This window comes from Monodon monoceros, unplaced genomic scaffold (genome assembly GCF_005190385.1).
Source record: "Monodon monoceros isolate NGI ecotype Baffin Bay Population unplaced genomic scaffold, NGI_Narwhal_1 Super_Scaffold_18, whole genome shotgun sequence".
Taxonomy (NCBI): domain Eukaryota; kingdom Metazoa; phylum Chordata; class Mammalia; order Artiodactyla; family Monodontidae; genus Monodon; species Monodon monoceros.
In genome coordinates, this window is record NW_021703774.1 from 169268108 (window position 1) to 169290708 (window position 22601).

Genomic DNA, 22601 nt, shown 5'->3' on the forward strand with positions numbered 1-22601 from the left:
CCTTTTCTCCACACCCTCTCCAGCATTTATTGTTTCTAGATTTTTTTTTTGCGGTACGCGGGCCTCTCACTGTTGTGGCCTCTCCTGTTGCAGAGCACAGGCTCTGGATGCGCAGGCCCAGCGGCCATGGCTCACGGGCCTAGCCGCTCTGCGGCATGTGGGATCTTCCTGGACCGGGGCACAAACCCGTGTCCCCTGCATCGGCAGGCGGACTCTCAACCACTGCGCCACCAGGGAAGCCCTGTTTCTAGATTTTTTGATGATGGCCGTTCTGACTGGTGTGAGATGATATCTCACTGTAGTTTTGATTTGCATTTCTCTAATGATTAGTGATGTTGAGCACCCTTTCATGTGTTTGTTGGCAGTCTGTATATCTTCTTTGGAGAAATGTCTATTTAGGTCTTCTGCCCATTTTTGGATTGGCTTGTTTGTTTTTTTGTTATTGAGCTGCATGAGCTGCTTGTAAATTTTGGAGATTAATCCTTTGTCAGTTGCTTCATTTGCAAATATTTTCTCCCATTCTGAGGGTTGTCTTTTGGTCTTGTTTATGGTTTCCTTTGCTGTGCAAAAGCTTTGAAGTTTCATTAGGTCCCATTTGTTTATTTTTGATTTTATTTCCATTTCTCTAGGAGGTGGGTCAAAAAGGATCTTGCTGTGATTTATGTCATAGAGTGTTCTGCCTGTTTTCCTCTAAGAGTTTGATAGTTTCTGGCCTTACAATTAGGTCTTTAATCCATTTTGAGCTTATTTTTGTGTATGGTGTTAGGGAGTGTTCTAATCTCATACTTTTACATTTACCTGTCCAGTTTTCCCAGCACCACTTATTGAAGAGGCTGTCCTTTCTCCACTGTACATTCCTGCCTCCTTTATCAAAGATAAGGTGACCATATGTGCGTGGGTTTATCTCTGGGATTTCTATCGTGTTCTATTGATCTGTATTTCTGTTTTTGTGCCAGTACCATACTGTCTTGATTACTGTAGCTTTGTAGTATAGTCTGAAGTCCGGGAGCCCGATTCCTCCAGCTCCGTTTTTCGTTCTCAAGATTGCTTTGGCTATTCGGGGTCTTTTGTGTTTCCATACAAATTGTGATATTTTTTGTTCTAGTTCTGTGAAAAATGCCAGTGGTAGTTTGATAGGGATTGCATTGAATCTGTAGATTGCTTTGGGTAGTAGAGTCATTTTCACAATGTTGACTCTTCCAATCCAAGAACATGGTATATCTCTCCATCTATTTGTATCATCTTTAATTTCTTTCATCAGTGTCCTATAATTTTCTGCATACAGGTCTTTTGTCTCCTTAGGTAGGTTTAGTCCTAGATATTTTATTCTTTTTGTTGCAATGGTAAATAGGAGTGTTTTCTTAATTTCACTTTCAGATTTTTCATCATTAGTGTATAACAATGCCAGAGATTTCTGTACATTAATTTTGTATTCTGCTACTTTACCAAATTCATTGATTAGCTCTAGTAGTTTTCTGGTAGCGTCTTTAGGATTCTCTATTTATAGTGTCATGTCATCTGCAAACAGTGACAGCTTTACTTCTTTTCTGATTTGGATTCCTTTTATTTCCTTTTCTTCTCTGATTGCTTTGGCTAAAACTTCCAAAACTGTATTGAATAAGAGTGGTGAGAGTGGGCAACCTTGTCTTGTTCCTGATCTTAGTGGAAATGGTTTCAGTTTTTCACCCTTGAGGACGATGTTGGCTGTGGGTTTGTCATATATGGCCTTTATTATGTTGAGGAAAGTTCCCTCTATGCCTACTTTCTGGAGGGTTTTTATCATAAATGGGTGTTGAATTTTGTCGAAAGCTTTTTCTGCATCTATTGAGATGATCATATGGTTTTTCTCCTTCAATTTGTTAATATGGTGTATCACGTTGATTGATTTGCGTATATTGAAGAATCCTTGTATTCCTGGAATAAATCCCACTTGATTATCCATCTATGCTATCCTGCTTCTCCAAGGCAGCAGCCATTTTTTCCAGACTCCCTGGATGATGAGTGGGGAGAGAGCCTCTGACTGGACAGGGGTGACATCGCCTCCCTTCCCTCCCTTGGGATCCTTGGGGTTCCCAGCACCCACTTACTCTGCAGCCTTCCCCAGCCCGTGACATAGCAGATATAGTTGTTGGGTAGAATGGCGCCAGTGGGCGGTAGGCAGCTAAGCTGGATCTTGTCAGTCAGGGCGATGGGGTTGGCCAGTTTGAGCAGGGCAATGTCGTTCCCGGGTTTGTCAAGAGGCAGAGCATAAAGAGAGGGTTGACTGGTCCTGCCCCAATTATATTTCTGATTTTAGCCCCAGAGGGGACCATCGAACCCCCTCCTCGGCCAGCCTGATGGTGAATCTTCCTTCTGTTGGGGCTATGAGAGATTGGGGAGCAGCTGTGGTTAAACCCCAGGATTGCATTTTGTCCCTGGTGGAGCTTGGACCCCTAAATTCCCCTGAGGCCTTTCAGGGGACTGTACAGAACAGGGAGGGCAAATAGGTTTGTCTTGCAATGTCCACTCTGATGGATTAGTTTGTGGCTGCCTGGCAGGCTGTGTTGACAAGGATTCTGAGGCTCTGTCCAGGGTCAGCAAGGAAATAAATCCATGACTGCTTGGTAATGTCTGTCCCAGCCATATGTTTCCTATGTTTGGTTTAGAAAACAGTAGATGTTTAGGCTGAAAGGCCTTTTTGCCTTTACTCTTTACTCACCCTTCCACCTTGAGTTCTGCTGCCAGATTTATCCATTAGTCTCACGTCCTTGTCTAGGAAACCTTTAGTGATTGGCAGATTACATTTTCCACGATGGCTGCAGTGAGATCTCCCATCCCATCAGTGCTTGTTGCAATGTGATGTTGACACTCTGTCCTTTGAGAGGAGGGGTCTGGGTTTCTTCCCTCTGGTTGGGGGGTGGGGGACTGCGATATAGAGGAAGTGACACCATGTGACTTCTGAGACTAGGGCATGAGAAAATGCAGCTTCTGTCTGGTCCTTCAGGATTCCTGTTCTTGGGTCCTAACTTCCGTGCCGTGAAGAAGCCCAGGCCACATAGAGAGTCCACGTGTATGTGAAAAGGCCCTTCTCCACTCTCTGCCCACCCATCTCCTCCCCATCTCTTAAGGCTTCCCTGGACCCATTCTGTGTCATTTTACGGCTTTCCAGCGTCTTGTCTGTGTGTATTTCATCTAGTTGACAAGTCCCTTTGGGGGCAGAGACTGACTCATGACTCACGGACACCCCGCATCCTTTGTGCACCATCATCGGTGCTGGACCACAGCAGGCTGCCCGGATGAAGGATCACAGGGTGTTATGGCCACAGGGCATCCTCCCGCTCTCCCCAGGGCTGTGATGCAGAGTCTTCTGGAAGATTTGGCAGAGTGAACTTTCTGGGCAGCCATTCAAGAGTGGCATCTTGGGCTGCAGAAGAGCCCTTGCATGTGGATAAATTATGCAGATTTGAAGAGATGGCTGGGGTTCTTCTTTCTAAAGGCCTTTCTGGAACTGCAGATCTGCTCTTGGGGATTGGGAGAGGATGATGGATACCTCTGGGTTTCGGGAAGATGATGGGGAAGGAGGAAAAGGGAAGACAACTTCCTGTCCCCAGAAAGTGGGGACAATCATGACGACAATGATGATGAAAGTGTTTTGAAGATGTGCTCAGATCAGGCCTCTGCTGGGCACATCACACCTGATTTAATGCTACTTTCTGGATCTGTATCTTCAGGCAAGTTCCTTTACTTCCTAGGTCGTGGTTTCCTCATCGGTGAGTTGGGGATAATAACAGTACCTCCCGCCTGGGGCTGTTGTGAGGAATAAATATGATAACGCTCAGGAAACACCTAGCACAGTGCCTGGCATAAGGAAAGCACTAAGTGTTAGTTGGCGTGATTGTGCAAACTAACTCCTGGGGGTGGAAGAGAGCTCACTGGGAAGGGGGCCTAGACTGTGAGGTTCTGGAGGGTTGGCGACCCCCACCACTCCTGCCTGTCCTAGTGGAAGACCAGGCTGGCTGGGCACAGTCTCTGCTGGTCACTGGAGTGCCTGTGCTTGCTTGTGTGATCAGAAAGAGGGAGTTTCCTGAGCTGCAATGAGATGCTCGGGTTTAGGCAGCCCCCTAAACCCCGCAGGACTGGGGGCCTTGTGTGTTTCACTCACTGTTGTTCCCTGGTGCCTAGAACAGGGCCTGGCATATAGTAGGTGCTCAACAGATACCTGTGGAATGAAGGCGTGAGTGAACCCATGGCTCTGAATTTTGTTAATACCACCTGGATCTCAGGATTAGTGATGATGAAAGAAGTCTGATGTTCCAGCAAATATTCCCTGCCCCTACATGTGCCTGCTCCCTGGGATAGGGGGTGGAGATTCAGGGGTGAATCAGGCATGGCCCAGCCCTTGCAAACTTCCGGCTAGAAGGGGAATTAGATGTGAATTAATCTCTAATGCACCTTGAGAGTGGACCGGGCGGGAGGAAGGGGTTGATTCCGCCAGTTTTCTGACGGGCAGAGAACCTTCCCTGCTTCTTCTTCCTCTCCCTCCTTTTTTCCACTTCCTGGGACCACTCCCCTCTACTTTGATGGCTCAGACATAGATCCCAGCACTTACACCTCTTTATTGCACCATTATTGTACTATTACTGCTAATAGCCCACACATATGGTTTCTATCGTGTGCCAGGACTTTTTCTAAGTACTTTACATACATTATCTCATTTAATCCTCGCAACAACCCTAGAGGTAGACACTATTACTGTCCTTATTTTACCAAAGAGGAAACTGAGGCACAGAAAGGCTAAGGAACTCGTGCTGGGCCACGCGGTCAGTATTCGTATCTAAGCCTCCAGGCTCCAGAAGCTCGACCTCTAACCACCACCCCGCACTGCCTCCCAGCCACACTTCTGGCCATGGGCTCCTTGAGAGCTGGCGTGGTGACCTGTGCATCTCTGTGCGTCCAGCACCCAGCATGGCATGTGGGACATGGCGGGTGAACATAGGATGGTATGTGCTTGTCTACGAGGAGTTGGGGGAAGCGGAGTTGCCATCTCCCTGCAGGTCGGGGAACAATCACTGGGGGGCTTTGCAGAGCTCTGTGCCCCTTGCCAGCTTCCTGTGTATATTACCCCAGGCTGTCCCAGCAGAGTATCAGGGAATCTTTGAAAAATGTCAGAGGCGTGTTGGGAGGGGACACAGAGTAGGGGACAGCAGAGGGACTGTGTCCTACTCCACTCATAGACTCCACATATAGTGGGACCTGCAGACCTATCCCTGTGTCCCCAGGACTTGGCACAGAATAAATACACGGTCAGTGAGTGCCTGCGGTGGACAGGGGAGCTGCAGGCTTAACTGGCAGGAGATCCAGGTCGCTCTGACAGTCTTTGCCTCTCCCTCCCCTAGTCACAGCCCAGCCCAGGCATCTTTGGGGCCGAGAGCTCCTCCCCACTCCCTACAGAAGGAGCAAAGGATGGGGCAGGGTTGCACCCACTGCCTTCTGGGAGACGCCCCATCCCCGCTCTGCACCCCTGCCAACCCACCCCCCAAGCACACCCAGACAGAACACACCCTTCGGAGAGCTGGTTGGAGTTCCAGTCCTTTTGCACCACAAGCTTGGAGACCTTGACAGCCAGCGAGCTGGGCTCATGGGTGGCGAGGCAGTGCTGGCCCAGCACCACGCTGTAGGTCCTGGAGGAACTGGGAGAGGGGGCCGAGTGGAGAAGGTAAGCTCTGGGCTGTCCTTTCCTCTCTCTGGGCCCCTATGGGCAGGGACACCCCAATCAATGCACTGTCTGGAGGCCTGGCTCTGGCCAATGCTGGGATGGGCCCAAGTCAGTGCCTGCTCCAAGAGCTACTAGTTGGCGCTGGGAATTTTTCTTCCCTCTGGGCAATCGGTTAGTTATAATAACTATAACCAATCAGTAATTGCAACTATATTATACCAACTGTAAACTATGATATAAAATAAAAGTTATAATAATATAAACTCTGTGTTACTATGGGGGAAGTGAGATGGATACAGAGATAACAGCAGTCATTTACCCTCAAGGGCATCTTTTAATTTAACCCCTCACCTCCCATTTTTAGATGGGGAACCTGAGGCTCAGGGAGGAGAAATGGTCCAGAGTTTTGCAGCTAATTAGTGACAATTCAGAGCTAGAACCAGGACTCCTGATGCCCAGGCCTCTATTATTTCCCCCCGCCTGCCTCCTAGAACTTGTAAATCAGGTGAGGAGAAGGGACCTCTCCTGGCTATGAAAGCATCACATTGGCCCAGCGGAAACTCCAGTGAGCACCAACCGGTGTGAGATAAGCAGAGGCTGTAGGGAGGGAAGAGGACAGGTGAACAACGAATGTCACAGAGACTTTCCTGTCCGTTGTGGGCCTTTCTAATGGTGCCAGTTCACTTTTATTGAGCACTTACTAAGAGCCAGCCCCTTCGATGCATCATCATGTTTAATCCACACTAAATTCTGTTGCCTGAGCTTTAGCAGGTGATGGCATTGAGGCTTGGAGTAGTAGTTCAAGTGGCTCAAGGGAACCCAGTTCCAGGTCCTGAGGCCACATCTAGTTCCCCCGAGAGGATAGGAAACGGGCCTCCTCCCTTTCCATAGTCCCCTTCAGCGCCCCGCAAGGGATACTTAACCCATGTCACGTATGGGCCCATCAGCTGACCAACAGACTGAACTATACATCGATGAGAACTTGTTTCTCGGCTGAGGAAGTGCTTATGTGCAAGTCTCCTTTACACAGGGTGGTTCAGGCCATCTGGGCTCCAGCTCTGAGGGATGAGCATTGGCCAGTGGGGTGAGTGGGCTGGGAGACTGGGGAAAAGCATTTACCTGATGTAGTGGGCAGCTGTCAGGACCCAGTTTTGGCCTGTCAGAGACCCTCCGCAGGTGTGGCGCCACTGGCCATAGGAGCTGTACTGCAGGGAGACCTGGGAAGAAGTGCAGGTGCTCTGGTCACTGAAAGGACCAGGCTCCTCTGCTCTGCAGCTTCCCAGCCCTGAGAGCGGGGCCAGGGTAAGGTGAGCAAGGCACTCACCTCAGGTGCAAAATCTAAGGGGGCACCAAGAAACTCGGTAATCAGGATAAATAACATTTTTAATAATCTTTAGAAAATTAGCACAAAAAATCTCTGATGAACAAAATGTCAAAAATTTAAATAAAGACACTATTAAAAAGTAATTGTTGGGCTTCCCTGGTGGCACAGTGGTTAAGAATCCGCCTGCCAATGCAGGGGGCACGGGTTCGAGCCCTGGTCCGGGAAGATCCCACATGCCACGGAGCAACGAAGCCCATGCGCCACAACTACTGAGCCTGCACTCTAGAGCCCGCGAGCCACAACTACTGAGCCTGTGTGCCACAACTACTGAAGCCCGCGCGCCTAGAGCCTGAGCTCTGCAACAAGGGAAGCCACGACAATGAGAAGCCTGCGCACCGCAAGGGAGAGTAGCCCCCTGCTCGCCGCAACTAGAGAAAGCCTGGGCGCAGCAAAGAAGACCCAATGCAGCCAAAAATAAAATAAATAAAAAGTGATTGTTTTGAACATCTTTGGGCAACCTGACTTGTTGGGTTTTTTCCCTACTTGGGAGCTATTTCTTTAGGACATATTCCTCCAATTTAATATGTGTAAACCAAAATTTTGATTCCCCCCCCACCCCCGCCCCAAGTCTGTGTTTTCCCATCTTGGTAAATGGCAACCCCACTGTACCTGCTGCTCAGGCCAAAACACTAGGCAGTGAATTTGATGCTTCTCTTTCTCTCATATGCCTCATTCTAATCTACCAGCAAATCCCGCCAGCTCTACTTCCAGAATATGTAGACAGAACGCATCCCTCTTACCACCTCAACTGCTGGTCCCAGCAATCTTTATTTAACTCTCACCTGGATTATTATTGTAGCTTCCTATGTATTCTCCCTGCTCTCACCCTGGCCCCTCCCTCACCCCATTTCTCAACACAGCAGCCAGAATGATCCTTTTAAAATGTAAGCATGATTATATCTCTTCTCTGCTCTAACAGCCAGTGGCTCCCCCTATTACACAGTGTGAAACCCCAAACTGAACAAGGCTCTACAAGTCTCTACATGACCTCCCTGACCTTATAGGCTCCCACTCCCTTCTGCTCCAGCCACACTGACCTCCACGAGGTTCTGGAAATACACCAAGCCCACTTCTGCCTCAGGGCCTTTGCACTTGCTGTTCCTTCTGCCTGGACTATTCTTTTCTTATGTATTAGCATAGCTTTCTCCTTCACTTCCTACAGGTCTGTGCTCAAGGTTTTCTTCTCTGTGAGGCCTTCTGTGACCTTACCTAAAACAGAGTATGCACGCTCATGTGCACACGTACATCCTTACACACCTATGCACACATATGAACACACACGTCTCTTTTCCTCTGGTCCTGCTTTATTCTTCATCGTAGTATCTATCATCACCTGACATTATGAATTTACCCATTCAATTGTTTATTGTCTCACTCTCCCACTTTAATATAAGCTCTGTGAATTTTTTTTCCCACTGCTGTATTCCAGGTGCCTAGAACAGTACATGTCTCATGGTGGGTCCTTAATAAATTGAACAAGTGAGTGAATCAGCGAATGAATGAATGAATGAATGGATGAGTGAGTGAATGAATGAAAGTAGACTCACCAGGCAAGGGTCTGGTCTTTCCTGCAGAACTTGTCACCTGTTGCTCTAGTTTTTCCCTCAAGACTAAACCCACCGATAGGAATATGAACATACATAAGTGTACCTTACGCTACAGCTCCTCAACTTTTAAAAAATATTTTTATATTTTTAAAAAATGTATTTTATTTTATTTATTTTTGGCTGCATAGGGTCTTAGTTGCTGTGCCCGGGCTTTCTCTAGTTTCGGCAAGTGGGGGCTACTCTTCATTGCGTTGTGTGGGCTTCTCATTGCGGTGGCTTCTCTTGTTGCGGACCATGGGCTCTAGGCGCGCAGGCTTCAGTAGTTGCAGCATGTGGGCTCAGTAGCTGTGGTGTGTACACTTAGTTGCTCTGCAACATATGGGATCTTCCCGGACCAGGGATCGAACCCATGTCCCCTGCATTGGCAGGTGGATTCTTAGCCCCTGCGCCACCAGGGTAGTCCCTCATTTTTTTTTTTAACAAAAACGTGTTTCTTTTTTTTTTCTTTTTTATCTTTTTTTACATCTTTATTTGAGTATAATTGCTTTACAATGGTGTGTTAGTTTCTGCTTTATAACAAAGTGAATCAGTTATACATATACATATGTTCCCATATCTCTTCCCGCTTGCGTCTCCCTCCCTCCCACCCTCCGTATCCCACCCCTCCAGGTGGTCACAAAGCACCGAGCTGATCTCCCTGTGCTATGCGGCTGCTTCCCACTAGCTATCTACCTTACGTTTGGTATGTCCATGCCTCTCTCTCGCTTTGTCACAGTTTACCCTTCTCCCTCCCCATATCCTCAAGTCCATTCTCCAGTAAGTCTGTGTCTTTATTCCTGAAAAACCTGTTTCTATTTAGATTTGATAGTTTAATAGGTGTGGGTTGGAACTTTAAGGCGGTTGCATTTGGCACTGCTTGGTTCTCTGCCAAAGCTGTCCCATCTCCTTCCCCTTCCTTTCCAGTCCTTGCCAAGGCCAAGCAGAGAGGAGGGAGGTGACAGCAGAGCATTGTGTGCTCTGACCAGGGTTCCCGTGGAGGAAAAGCAGGAATGATGCCTGCTTTTCTCCAAACATCCTCATTTCTGATTATCCACGTGGCATTTTCTTGTTTGCTTGACATTAAGGGGCCTTAGATGAACTCGCTTTTTAAACAATGCTTAAAATTAGACAAAATTAAAAAAGACACCTAAAAGGATGTCCCCACCCCCAAAATCTGAAAATAGGCTGAAACCATCCTACAGATGTGAAAATTTGAAATAATATGGAAACATAATTTGTGGGTAGCTAAGTGTGGCCATAAAATTTGTGGGTAGCTAAAGAGCAAAGGTTGAACCAAATTTGAATCTCCACTTTCCGCCAGGCTAACGGGGTGACTTTGGGCAATTATGTAACTTTTCTGAGCTCCAGTTACCTTGTCTAGAAAATGGGGATCATAATGCCATAATGCCTGTCAGGGGCTCTTGGGATGATTAACAATTACAATAGCTAACACTTTAAATGTCTAATAATTTGAACACTTGCTATATACTAGACACTGTTTTGAGCTCAGAGTGTGAATCAGCTTACATCATAATCACAGCAATCCCATGAGGCACTATTATTATTCCCATTTTACAGATGAGTAAACTATGGCAACCAATAGAAATTTGTACAATGTGGTCCACGCCATAAGGGCTGTTGTACATTTTTAATATTACCCACCGAGAAAGGTAAATTGAATTGCTCCACTCATACAGCTACTATGTGGTAGAGCAGGGATCATCTGGCTCCACAATCTGTCTGGAAACTTGACACATCCTACTTTAATTTTGAATCACACAGCACTTTATTTTCGAGTGTCTGGTGGGTTATGATCTAGGATCATAATCTTGGGGTGAGTGTGGAACAAAAGAGACCTCTCAGGCAACTCAGAGCAAATTATATCTGTTTAAAATTTTGTTATTTTTTTCTTTATGAAAAAGGTTGATTTTTAAAAAAATATTGCATTTAAATATTCATTTTGGTTACAGAGTTTTGTGGTGCCTCCTTAGATTTTGCACCCAAAGTGAGTGCCTTGCTTGCCTCACCCTGGTCCCCACCCTGCTTGACCTGCCCACCAACCCCAATAAAAAAATCTCCCAGGGAAGCAGAAACAGGAAGTGTAGAGAGACACTTCCAAGACCAGCATTAATCAGTTCCCAAGGCAAGGATGCTTTTGTACCAGCAGTGTCAGCGGGTCCAGAGGATGAGGAAATATTTTGGTAGGCGGCACTGACTGGTTCTCAGCACAAGGGTGACCTCTGCTTAAGGGGGAGGTATAGGATCGCTCTTCCAACTTTCCAGAAAAAATATATTATGTGAGTGTGAGAGAAGTGCCAAAAGAATTGGCAAAATACACAGAGCCAAGTGTATAAATTGCGAGCTATCGGTCACCATCTATGATTGAAGGTCTCTTAACTGAGGGGAAGATGAACGGATGTTGCCATTCCCTCCGTGAAACATACTGACGGCTGTATGGGGCGCCCTGAACACTCACCACTAGCACTCACCCCGATTCAACCTTTTTGTTCCCAATCCTCCGTATGCCAGTTGTGCTTGTATTGTAATTATGTAAATTGATTAAACATGTAACCGATGAAACGTGAGTTCAAAAAGTGAGTTGTGATTTATATGGAAACTAAGTTAAATGCTTGGAAGAGACCAGATAACCCTGACTTTTGAAAAATTGCTGTGAAATTAGGCATCGAAGAGAAAACGGAAAAATTGAGAAAATAGGTCATAAAAACCTGGAAGAGCTCATTCCGATGGCTTCTTGAATGTCTCACAGTCATTGCTCTACTCTAAAGAAACGGAATTATAGGTGATGTGTTGTGGGGGGTGGTTTACACAAAACAGACTGGTGAACAAATATATATGTACAAGTTTTAAATTAAAGTAAATTGTTTAAAAAATGTATGTGTGGTTTCTAATAATTTCGCTATAACCAACCTTTCAATTACTCAGTCCCAATCACGTCAGATTAGAGAGATTTTACAATATTTATTTATGTCAATGTCAGCGTCATGTATTTTCTTCGGGAGTCGTACCACTAACAGGTCCTGGTAATTTGTGCCTGTGCCCCAACCAGAATTTTTAGTCTCCATATCACTAGGATTATTTTAAGGTAAGGAAGCATTTACTTTCATTGGTAACATCTACTTGTCTGTAGTTAAGAATTAATTTGCGGGACTTCCCTGGTGGCTCAGTGGTTAAGAATCCGCCTGCCAATGCAGGGGACACGGGTTCGAGCCCTGGTCCAGGAAGATCCCACATGCCGTGGAGCAGACAAGCCCCTGCACCACAGCTACTGAGCCTGCACTCTAGAGCCCGCGAGCCACAACTACTGAGCCCGTGCGCTGCAACTACTGAGCCCACGAGCCTAGAGCCCGTGCTCCGCCACCGCAAGGAGAAGCCCGCGCACAAAAATGAGACCCAACGCAGCCAAAAAGAAAAAAAATAAAAAATAATTAATTTGCACTGGTTGGTTCCTTAAAGCAAGGAATATTTGCATGGGGTGATGAATGATTCGTAGGATAACAGTACACGTGTAAGCAAGCATCTGATTGGTTAACAGAGCAAGACTGTATTTGTGAATTTGTGTGTATGGGTTGTGGGGTAGGGCAGGTCTTTATCAAGGCTGGAGAAGGCACCTCTCCCTCCACCCCCAAGGTTGACCAACAGAAATGTATTTTTTATTGGCGAATTTTCCCATCCTGCCCTCTGAGTCCCCACCAATCCTCATCTTTGCCAGTGCAGTAGACCCCGTGGTGGAGGGCAAAGGGGGTGATGTGAGGTAGGTAAGGGCACGGGGGCAGAAGTGGAGGGGTGGGGGGACTCCCCTGCCAGGGACAGCTGTTGGCTCTCACATCTTCACCTCCAACCACCCTGGGCAGGTTGGGCAGGTAAGTGGGGAGCCCACAGCTGAGAGCCGTAAAAAGAGAAAGGGTCGTGAGCCCAGGAAGCAGTGACCCAAACGATGTAACCTACACTTGCTGAATTCCCAAATCCCAAATAGAGAATCCCCGTTCCGGAAGGATCTCCACACGTTGCAGAGTCCTGCCCTTTGCTCCACTTATTTGGAACTTCACTCCAGCTTTCTTATAACCACAGGACTGAGTCCAGTGGGTACAGGGAGGTCCCATCCCCAGTCCCACCAGGAGACTGAAAATGTGCCTCTGGGTGACAGGACTTACCTCCAGCCACCAATGTAGGCAGCAGTAGGGCTCTGATCACGGTGTGTCTGTAGGAGTCCGATATGTGTGGCCCTGGCTAAGGCCCTGGTTTTATGAGTGAACTTATCGGCCAGAGATACACTAGGAATGCAAGATGGGGATTTTCTCCAAGCCCAATGGAAAAATGGCCTGTGTCCAAATATTTTTTTCCATTTCCCCCACCTGTCACCCTGGCACTACTTTGAAAAAATGCCAAAGGTGGATATTGAAATATGGGTTCTATCTGCTTTTAAGAGATTATGTTATGTGTTAGGGGAAGAAGAAAAATATTGTTGTTGGTCCTTGGAGTTGTGTTTTCATAGAAAAGATTAGGTTGGTGTGCTGAGCAAACAGCATTCTAGGCCAGTGGTTCTCAATGGAGCTGGTATTGCCTACCAAGGGGACATCTGGCAATGTCCAGAGATATTTTTGGCTGGGGATGGGGTATTACTGGTATGTAGCGGGGAGAGTCTAGAGATGCTGTTAAACATCCTATAAGGCCCCCGGCAGCCCGTCATAACAAGGAATTATCCCACCCTGAACGTCAGTGGTGCCGAGGTCGAGGAAGCCTGTTCTAGGCCATGCTATGGCTTGCTGTGTGACCCTGGACAAGCCATGGAAGTCTCTAGGCCCGGGGCCTGCCCTTCTGTGAACCAGGCAGAGAAACGTGTGCCCAGTCTGTTTTGCAACAATGTGGTGAGGATTTGAAAAACATGAACGTGCTTACCTAGGAGAAGCACAAAACGGACCCACACAGGTAGGGTTTGGCAGTCCCAGCAACAGGGAGGAGGGAGTGCTGGCCAAGGAGGGCTGTATCTATCATCTCCTCCTAAGACGACAACAGTTTGTACTTCTCCAGTAACTTCATCTGCCAAGTGGGGTCAGAGCAGGAACTTCTTAGAAAGGGAGGCTGACGCTCACCAAACATATACATCAGATGCACTCACATGTCTTACCTAATCTAAGCCTTACAAAACCTTGCACAAGGGTCCCATATTTCAAGGGAGGAAGCTGAGGTTCAGAGAGGTAAAGTGACTTGCCCAAGACCACACAGCTTCTAAGCGGCAGAATGGGGATTCCAACATAGGTTGGTCTGATTTCCAAGCCCCTTTACCTGATGCCGCTGAAGGTGGCCTTCCGAATGTCCTCCTAGCACTGCAATAAGCCCCTTGTTTTTGGCGGGGGTGGGGGGGCAGGGAGAAGGGTGGAGAAAATGAGCGAGGGTTCCTGATGGATGTTCTCGCTCTGCCTTAAACCTTCACTCTTGTTGCTTGTGGTCTGAGCACGGTGCCAGGCAGGCCAGGCTCTGGTGAGACAGTCCTGCTCTGTGACCACAGATTCTACCTTTTGCCCAGCTAGAAAAGCAGAGCAGAAAGTGGACTCCATCTGTTAAGATCTGAGTTCAAGCCCTCACTGAATCAGATCTGAGCATTATAGCTTGGAGGGACAAGTCACTTCTCTCCTGGGCCCGAGTTTCTTAAATAACAATCCAGGCCTGATTGCAGGATCATTGTATGGGTGAGAAAATGGGTGTGAGAAAATTTTGTAATCTCCCAAGGGTGATGAGGAAGGTGAAGGAGGCTGGGGTACAGAATCCCGTTGCACTAGACGTCAGAATATCTGGGCTCTAGTCCCAACTGCATTCCCTAACTCCTTTAACAGTTTGGGCTCTTGTTTATAATCTGTAGCAGTCACTACAACAAAAAACTATTTCTGAAGTTTCCTATTTTATCTTGAATTAACGTGACTATGCCATTCTGTTTCACGTATCTGCGTTTGTTTTACTATAAAAATAAGATTTTCCCTGTATGAGGTCACTGGACAAATACCAGTTTTGTGCATGCCATGGGCTTGCTGTGTGATCACACAGGTCCTCTGGCCTGGGGCTGCCCATGAATGAAACAGTGAGAGGAACGTATGCCTGGCCTATTTCACCACATTGCTGGGAGGGTTTGAAAGTGACAGAAAACTTCATCAAACAGGCTTAAGCCAAAGAGTCATTCATTGGGACACAAGATGGAAAAGTCCAGGAGCAGGGCTCACTTCAGGCACAGCTGGATCCAGGGCTCTGGTGATGTCCCTAGTACTCGGCTTCTCTCCATCTTCTGGCTCTGCTTTCCACTGTGAGAGTCCACTCTCAGGCTCCATTAACTGGCCTGTAGGAGCTTCAGGTTGTCCTATGGGGACAAGAGGGCTACAGAATCTCTGACCCAGGGTTTCTCAACCATGGCACTATTGACCTTTTGGGTGATGATTCTTTGCTATGAGAGCCCTGCTGTGCATTGTAGGGTATTTAGCAGCAATCCTGGTCCCCGCCCACTAGATGCCAGTAGTCCCTGCCCTCCTCCCTTAAGTTGTGACAACCAGAAATGTCTCTACACATTGCCGAATGTACCCTGGAGAGCAAAACCATCCCCTCTTCCTCTTTCCCCCATTTTGCTGTTCTAGCCTCGCATCCCTCACCCTCAAACACATCAGGGAATGAGTGAGAGCTTCCTGGTAGTTCCCGCAGAAGTCCTGCAACTCTCTCTGATTGGATCCGCCTCAGGTCACATGCCCATCCCTGAACCAATTGTTGTGGTGGAGGAGGGGCTGCTAGGGTGGATTGGCCAGGCCTGGAGCACAAGTCCCACCTCTAGATCTGGGCTCCAAGCTCCTGATGGAGGTGCGGGGGAGGGACAGCACCAAATAACAATGGAGGCTTCTGGAGGGGGAATGGAGGCTGGGAGAGAGAGTGGGTTTTACAGCCCACTTCCCTCTCTGCGGCTCAGCCCCCCATTGATCTGTTGTGGGACAACAAGGCAATCTGTAAAGTTCTAGCCTCGGCTGGGTCTTTGAGAGGGGCCAGGGAGATGCGGATGCGAATTTCTCACGGGGCGTATGACTCATTCATAAGGGTTCCTCTGAGACGCCATATGCTCAGTGGTTAGAGGCTTGGGTTTGCACCCCTGTGCCTCCCGGTAGGGACTCTGGTCTGGATCGTCGCTACTCACAGAGTGGTCTGGACCAGCCTAGTTTAGGATCTGGTTAGAAATGGAGACTCGGGGGGACTTCCCTGGAGGTCCAGTGGCTAGGACTTTGCCTTCCAATGCAGGGGCTGTGGGTTTGATCCCTGGTTGGGGAGCTAAGATCCCAAATGACTTGCGACCAAAAAACATAAAACAGAAGCAATATTGTAACAAATTCAATAAAGACTTTAAAAACGGTCCATATCAAAAAAAATCTTAAAAAAAGAGAAATGCAGACTCAGGACTTCCCTGGTGGTCCAGTTGTTAAGACTCTGCGCTCCCAGTGGGCCCGGGTTCCATCCCTGGTCAGGGAACTAGATCCCACATGCCGCAACTAAGAGCCCGCATGCCGCAACGAAGATCCCGTATGCTGTAACTAAGACCCGGGGCAGTCAAATATATATATGTGTGTGTATATATGAATATAAAAGAAATGCAGACTCTCCCACCCAGGCCTACTGATTCAGCATTTGCAGTTTAACAAGATACCCAGGTGATTCTTCTGCACGTTAAAATTTGAGATGACCTGGGCTAGAACAAGTTTCATCTCTTTAACTCAATTTCTTCACCTACCAAATGCAACAGTAACAATCCCATCTATCTCTTAGGATTGTTGTTAGAATTAAGCAACGGTTTGTTCACTTAAAACACTGAGAATCATAAATGTGCAATAAATTGTTTACTCTTCAAGCCTTAGACCTGTAGGCCTCAGCTATCAGAATAGCACAGAATTCTTCCAACTTTTCCATCAAAGAATCCTAGGAGATCAGGGGTTGGCAAATTGTTTCTGTAAAGGACCAGATAATAAATATTTTAGAATTGCGGGCCATACGGTCTCTGTTGCAACTACTCAACCTTGCTGTTACAGTGCAAAAGTAGCCCGATAGGCATAGCTGTTTTCCAATAAAGCTTTATTTACAAAACAGATTTGGTTTGCAGGCTCCGGTTTTCAGTAGATTAATGATGTGGGGTCTAGCATGTAGCAGTCACCACAAGAGCAAAATGTCTCCGGAGTCTCATTCTTCATCTTGAAAGCTTGATCTGAATTTTGCAGCTTATTTCATAGCACAGCTGGGTTTATTTTAATGTGCATTTTTTTCTTCCCACACAATCTTCATAGGAAATCAGTGCTTTGGAAAGATGCTCTGTGTTTATTCTCTGTCATTACCTGCTCCCCAGCCCATCACCTTGTGAAGTTTTGCAGATAGGTGCCCCCCACCTGATGAGAGTGAGCTTCAGAGGACTGACCCCCACGGCCTGCTGGGAATGAAGCTCCCTCTCCTTAGGAATAAAAGGGAGAGGGAGGATTTCCTAATAGGGGTTCAGGTGTGAGGTCAGTAGTAGTAATGATGCCTCCGATCACAAGCCTCTGTTATTTTGTTGGCTCCCAAAGGGAAAGAGGGAGGGATGGAGGGGAGGTGCCCATTTTACAGATGAGAAAACTGAGTCTCTGAGAGGTTAAGTGACTCAGCTGCTGTCATTGCCTATCAGTGGCAGAGTTCAGAGCTCCAGCATAGTGACTGCCTTCCCTTCTGCCCTGCCATAGTTTATGCTATTAATTTGTGTCCAAGATAACGGGGGGTGTGGGAGATTGCCAGGATGGCTCTGATCCTTCACCCCTCCCTGTATCCATGCCTTTTGTTATGTAACTTTGCGGTGGCCTCCTGGGAGGAGGATGAAAGCCCTGTGGAGCTGAGCTGTCCCAGCCAGACACAGGCTTGACCCCTAGACATATTAGTGATTCCAGCCAAAATCAGCAGGGCCACCTAACTGACCCCAACTGACCCCAGGCGTGTGAGCAATAAATACTTGTCATTGGATTCCACTGAGCATTTGTGGTTGGTTTTTGCTCAACATTATTAATTATACTGGAAGTAGCTGATACAGTGGGTAAAAGCCTTTGTGAAGGTCTTTGAGCAACAATTCTCCTCTTAGGTTTCTGTCTACGTGGGCTCATTGCCAGCTTCGCTCAAGCTTGTCAGCACATGTACAGCCTCCACCCTTTCCTGGCAGGGCCACTAGAGGAATCAGTGTGTGTGTGGGGCCTTGAGATTTCGGGATTAATGGCAGAATAACATGGTTGTTAGTCACACAGGCTCTGGAGTCAGACTACCTGGGTTTAAGTCCCGGTGCCCCATTACTAGCTGTGCAATCTTGGGTGAGGATTTCTTTTTGTTTTGTTTGGTTTTTGAACAGAGGATGGTTTATTGCAGGGCCAAGCAAGGAGAATGGGCAGCTCATGCTCAAAAAGCCTGAACTCTCCAAAGGTTTTTGGGAAGAGTTTTTATAGGCAAAATTTGCAGGGAGGGCTCCAAGGTGTGTAACCTTCCTCTGATTGGTTGGTGGTTAGGTGACAGGGTGGTGTTCCAGGAATCTCCATCATGAGCCTTCTGGCTCTGACCATGTGCTTGGGCTCAGCCTGAAGTTACCGTCTTCCACCTGGGTGGGGGCCTTAGTTCCTGTAAAAGAACTCAGAGATAGGTATCAAATTGTTATTGGGTGAGGTTTTTTGTTTTTTTTTTTTTGCGGTACGTGGGCCTCTCACTGTTGTGGCCTCTCCTGTTGCAGAGCACAGGCTCCGGACGCACAGGCTCAGCAGCCATGGCTCACGGGCCCAGCCGCTCCGTGGCATGTGGGATCTTCCCAGACTGGGGCACGAACCTGTGTCCCTGCATTGGCAGGTGGACTCTCAACCACTGCGCCACCAGGGAAGCCCCTTGGGCGACTTTTTAAACCCCTCTGAGTCTCAGGTCCTCATCTGCAAAGGGGGATGATAATCAGGGTTGCCAGGATTATTAAATGAGTTTGAGTATATAAAGCCCTTGGACGGTACCTGGCACACAGATTACCAAGTGCTCAGTACACACTAGCCACGGTGCCTGCATTAGACACACAATGGCACTCTAGTGGGTCACTGGCATGAGGGCTCTCATGCCCCCAGGCCAGGGGAACTCCTGCCAAGGCAGAAGGTGGAGATGGAGGGTCACTGCCTAAGTGCCCACTCTCCCTGGCTCCCAACCACTGGTTTGTGACCTCTTGGACAAAGTCTACAGATCCTTGCTCTCATCCCAGCCAGATCCCAGGGAGTCCTTCCTGACCCTTCCTTTTCCACCCTCTTACACTCCCCACCTAGTACTTTAGATTTTGCTGGAAGGGAGGAGTGATGGTGTATTTATCTCCTATTGCTGCTTTAACAAATTACCACAAATAAGGTGCTGAAAACATAAAAGTGTACATTTTTACAGCTCTGGAGGTCACAAGTCCACAATCGGTGTCACTGGGCTAAAGCAGGGCTGGTTTCTTCTGGAGACTCTAGGGGAGAATCCCTTCCCTTGCCTTTTCCAGCGTCTAGAGGCTGCCTGCATTCCTTGGCTTGTGGCCCCTCCCTCCATCTACAAAGTCAGCAGCATCGCATCTTCAGATCTCCCTCTGACTCTGACCCCCTGCTTCTGTCCTCATATCTCCTTGTGACTAATCCCTCTTAAAAGGACTCTTGTTTCTTTTTATGGCTGAGTAATATTCCATTGTATATATGTGCCACATCTTCTTTATCCATTCATCCGATGATGGACACTTAGGTTGCTTCCATCTCCGGGCTATTGTAAATAGAGCTGCAATGAACATTTTGGTACATGACTCTTTTTGAATTATGGTTTTCTCAGGGTATATGCCCAGTAGTGGGATTGCTGGGTCATATGGTAGCTCTATTTGTAGTTTTTTAAGGAACCTCCATACTGTTCTCCATAGTGGCTGTACCAATTCACATTCCCACCAGCAGTGCAAGAGTGTTCCCTTTTCTCCACACCCTCTCCAGCATTTATTGTTTCTAGATTTTTTTGATGATGGCCATTCTGACTGGTGTGAGATGATATCTCATTGTAGTTTTGATTTGCATTTCTCTAATGATTAATGATGTTGAGCATTCTTTCATGTGTTTGTTGGCAGTCTGTATATCTTCTTTGGAGAAATGTCTATTTAGGTCTTCTGCCCATTTTTGGATTGGGTTGTTTGTTTTTCTGTTATTGAGCTGCATGAGCTGCTTGTAAATTTTTGAGATTAATCCTTTGTCAGTTGCTTCATTTGCAAATATTTTCTCCCATTCTGAGGGTTGTCTTTTGGTCTTGTTTATGGTTTCCTTTGCTGTGCAAAAGCTTTGAAGTTTCATTAGGTCCCATTTGTTTAATTTTGTTTTTATTTCCATTACTCTAGGAGGTGGGTCAGAAAGGATCTTGCTGTGATTTATGTCATAGAGTGTTCTGCCTATGTTTTCCTCTAAGAGTTTGATAGTGCCTGGCCTTACAATTAGGTCTTTAATCCATTTTGAGCTTATTTTTATGTATGGTGTTAGGGAGTGATCTAATTACTCAGCCATAAAAAGAAATGAAATTGAGCTATTTGTAATGAGGTGGATAGACCTAGAGTCTGTCATACAGAGTGAAGTAAGTCAGAAAGAGAAAGACAAATATCGTATGCTAACACATATATATGGAATTTAAGAAAAAAAAATGTCAGGAAGAACCTAGGGGTAAGACGGGAATAAAGACACAGACCTACTAGAGAATGGGCTTGAGGACATGGGGAGGGGGAAGGGTAAGCTGTGACAAAGCGAGAGAGAGGCATGGACATATATACACTACCAAACGTAAGGTAGATAGCTAGTGGGAAGCAGCCCCATAGCACAGGGAGATCAGCTCGGTGCTTTGTGACCGCCTGGAGGGGTGGGATAGGGAGGGTGGGAGGGCGGGAGACGCAAGAGGGAAGAGATATGGGAACATATGTATATGTATAACTGATTCACTTTGTTATAAAGCAGAAACCAACACACCATTGTAAAGAAATTATACTCCAATAAAGATGTAAAAGAAAAAAAAAGGACTCTTGTGATTCCACTGAGCCCGCCTGGATAATCCAGGCTAATCACCCCATCCCAGGGTCCTTCAATTAATCACACCTGCAAAATCCCTTTTGCCACGTAAGGTAATGCATTCATATGTTCTGGGATCTATGGCATGGACATTTTTGGAGGGCTAGTATTTTGTCTACCACAGATAGGCATTGACCCTTGTATATAACAGTGGCTCTTGTCCCTGAATCTGAGAATTTTACACTCTTGTTGAACAGACAGAACTGTGGCTTATGTTTTACCATTTATTAGCTAATAAAAAGTAGCTTTGATAATCCAATCACGTTCCCAAAATTTATATAGATTTGGCACTGGGGGGGGGGATGCTGCTGTCCAACACTGTACATGTGCCTCTTAAATAATTACTGAATTACTGAACCTATCTCTCCTTTCCATCTGCAGCTTGATGGTTGGGGCCCCATTGATTCTGGCCTAGAACATCGCAGCGGCCTCCTAACTGGCCTCCCTGCCTCCATTCTTGCCTCTGCTCCAAATCACCCTCCATAGCGCTGTCAGATGAATGCTTTAGTGTGTACATCTGACCGCAGAGATCACTTCTCTATCTAAAACCACTCTACGGCTCCCTATTGCCCTCAGGATAAAGTCCCAACAACCCTCTACCATGGCTACAAGTCCTTCCAGGAAGGGCCTTTCTCACTCTCTAGCCACATCTCTTGCCCCTCCCTGTTAGGGTGACTGACCATCCCAGTTTGCCTGGGACAGCACTGAAAGTACCACTTCCTAGAAAACTACTCAGTGCCAGGACCACTGGTCACCCAATCCCTGCCCTGTGCCTTATGCTCTAGCAACACCTTCTGCTTGGAGATTCTTCCAAGCAGTTACCATGACTTTGCTTATGGCCTTCCCTCAGTCAGGAAAGTGACCCCTTATGTTATCCCCCAGGGTATCACTTAGGACTGTGCTGAGCAGCAAGTAGCTGAAAACTGGACTACAGTGGTTAAAACAAATGCAGGTTTATTTAGTTTTTACATAATTAGACATTCAGAGAACGGTTGCTGGCATCAGATCTGCAGCTTGATGATGTCTGAGCTCATGTCTCTGTAATTCTCTTCGCCACAAGAAGGCTGCCTTAGTTCCAGGCATCATATCCATATTCGTATTCATCACAGGGCAGTAGAGCGTGGTGGTCAAGAGCATGAGCTCTGGGGCCAGATTAACAAAGTCTGGATCCCAGCTCCGTCACCTCGCAGGTAAATCACCTTGGGAAGTCACTAACCATCTCTAGCCTCAGTTTTCTCATTTGTGAAATGGGGATGATGTTAATAGTGACGTAATACATGTAAAACCTGTAGAACGGGGCCTGGCACAGAGGAAGTGTTCAGTAAGTGTTAGCTATTACTTTGATATTATAACTGCAAGGGACCTGGGGACAGCAAGAATTTAGCATTTTTAGCCTCCAGTATAGAGACAACTACAAAAGGAGGAGGCTGGGAACGAAGTTTGGGTCAAGCAACCAGCAGCATCTTCTGTATTTTGGTACCTTCTACTCAAATGTAAAGAATACATTACGCTGGGCGTCACCACCTCTAGGAAGCCATCCTGGACTCTTCCTGCCAACTCTCACTGGTTTAAGTGTCCCTTTGCCATGCTCCTGGACTGTATTCCTACCTTCACACTTACACCAGGGAACTCAGTGATCTGTTTATGAGTCTGTCTCCTGCAGAGCAGGGATCTTGTCTGGACCATCCCTGGATTCCTATGGCTGAGCTGGTGCTGGGCTCCTTGTAGGCCCCATTGCTGGTTGAGAAAATAAAGTATTTTTTGAGAATGAGCTGGACATCGTGGGAGGCCATGGTCCCCATCTCCAGGAACCA

At 47.0% G+C, this 22601-nt stretch overlaps 1 protein-coding gene across 1 annotated transcript in view; it reads right to left on the minus strand.

The window, feature by feature from the left end:
* LOC114898039 (chymotrypsin-like elastase family member 2A) overlaps positions 1-14957 on the minus strand; it is a 21851-nt gene extending 6894 nt beyond the window's left edge. Inside the window, exons 1-6 of the mRNA XM_029227046.1 lie at positions 14899-14957; positions 12840-12884; positions 12487-12574; positions 6815-6915; positions 5543-5669; positions 2084-2226 (exon numbers count right to left, since the gene is read on the minus strand). Coding sequence (XP_029082879.1) covers positions 2084-2226; positions 5543-5669; positions 6815-6915; positions 12487-12574; positions 12840-12884; positions 14899-14957 — 563 coding nt within the window. The remainder of the gene's footprint in view (positions 1-2083; positions 2227-5542; positions 5670-6814; positions 6916-12486; positions 12575-12839; positions 12885-14898) is intronic.
* Positions 14958-22601: the final 7644 nt, after the last annotated feature.